General features: G+C 58.7%; 1 protein-coding gene across 1 annotated transcript in view; it reads right to left on the reverse strand.

The window, feature by feature from the left end:
* Window positions 1-1,083, reverse strand: part of LOC121365282 (5-aminolevulinate synthase, erythroid-specific, mitochondrial-like) — a gene marked incomplete at both ends in the record, with an annotated part of 12,134 nt that overhangs the window by 3,479 nt on the left and 7,572 nt on the right. Inside the window, one exon of the mRNA XM_041489334.1 lies at window positions 497-699. Coding sequence (XP_041345268.1) covers window positions 497-699 — 203 coding nt within the window. The remainder of the gene's footprint in view (window positions 1-496; window positions 700-1,083) is intronic.

A 1,083-nucleotide genomic window follows, 5' to 3' on the forward strand; every position in this document is an offset into this window, starting at 1 on the left:
AGATTTTTAGGGGGATTTTGAGGGGGTTTGGGGGAATTCGGGGGCGGTTTTGGGGGGTTTTGCGGGGATTTGTGGGATTTTGAGGGAATTTAGGGAGGTCTGGGAGGATTTTGGGGGGATTTTGGGGGGGTTTGGGAGGGATTTGAGGGGGAGATTTTGGGGCGATTTTTGGGGAATTTTTGGGTCTTCTGGGGGATTTTGGGGTGCCCTGGAGGGGGGTTGGGGGTCCCGGGATGGTTTTGGGATTCCCGGGAGTTTTTGGGGTGCCCTGGGAGGGTTTTGGGGATCCCGGGGTAATTTTGGGATTCCCGGGAGTTTTTGGGGTGCCCTGGGAGGGTTTTGGGGATCCCGGGATGGTTTTGGGATTCCCGGGAGTTTTTGGGGTGCCCGGGGGGGGTTTTGGGGTCTCCTGGACGTTTTGGGGTGCCCCGGGGGGTTTTGGGGGTCCCGGGGGGTTTTGGGAGTCCCGGTGGGTTTTGGGGTGCCCCTCACTGACCATCCATGGAGTGGACGGACTCGAAGGCCACGATTTTGGGGACCCCGGGGGGGCTGCGCCCCAAGAGCTCGTCCAGGTGCTGGGGGTCGTTGTGGCGGAAGACGAATTTGGGGGCGCCGCTGCGCAGGATGCCCTGCACCATCGAGGCGTGGTTCCCCGCGTCCGAGAAGAACTGGCAGCCTGGGGGCACCCCAAAAACCCATCAGCGCCCCAAAAACCCATCAGCGCCCCAAAAAAACCCCAAAAACCCATCAGCGCCCCAAAAACCCATCAGCGCCCCCAGAAAAACCCCAAAAACCCATCAGCACCCCAAAACCCCATCAGCGCCCCAAAAACCCCCCAAAAACCCATCAGCGCCCCAAAAATCCATCAGCGCCCCAAAAAAACCCCAAAAACCCATCAGCGCCCCAAAAAAAAAACCCCCAAAAACCCATCAGCGCCCCAAAAATCCATCAGCGCCCCAAAAAAACCCCAAAAACCCATCAGCGCCCCAAAAATCCATCCGCGCCCCAAAAATCCATCAGCGCCCCCGGAAAAACCCCAAAAGCCCATCAGCGCCCCAAAAACCCATCAGCGCCCCAAAAAAA

The sequence above is a fragment of the Pyrgilauda ruficollis genome, unplaced genomic scaffold (genome assembly GCF_017590135.1).
Source record: "Pyrgilauda ruficollis isolate IOZ18807 unplaced genomic scaffold, ASM1759013v1 scaffold921, whole genome shotgun sequence".
NCBI lineage: Eukaryota > Metazoa > Chordata > Aves > Passeriformes > Passeridae > Pyrgilauda > Pyrgilauda ruficollis.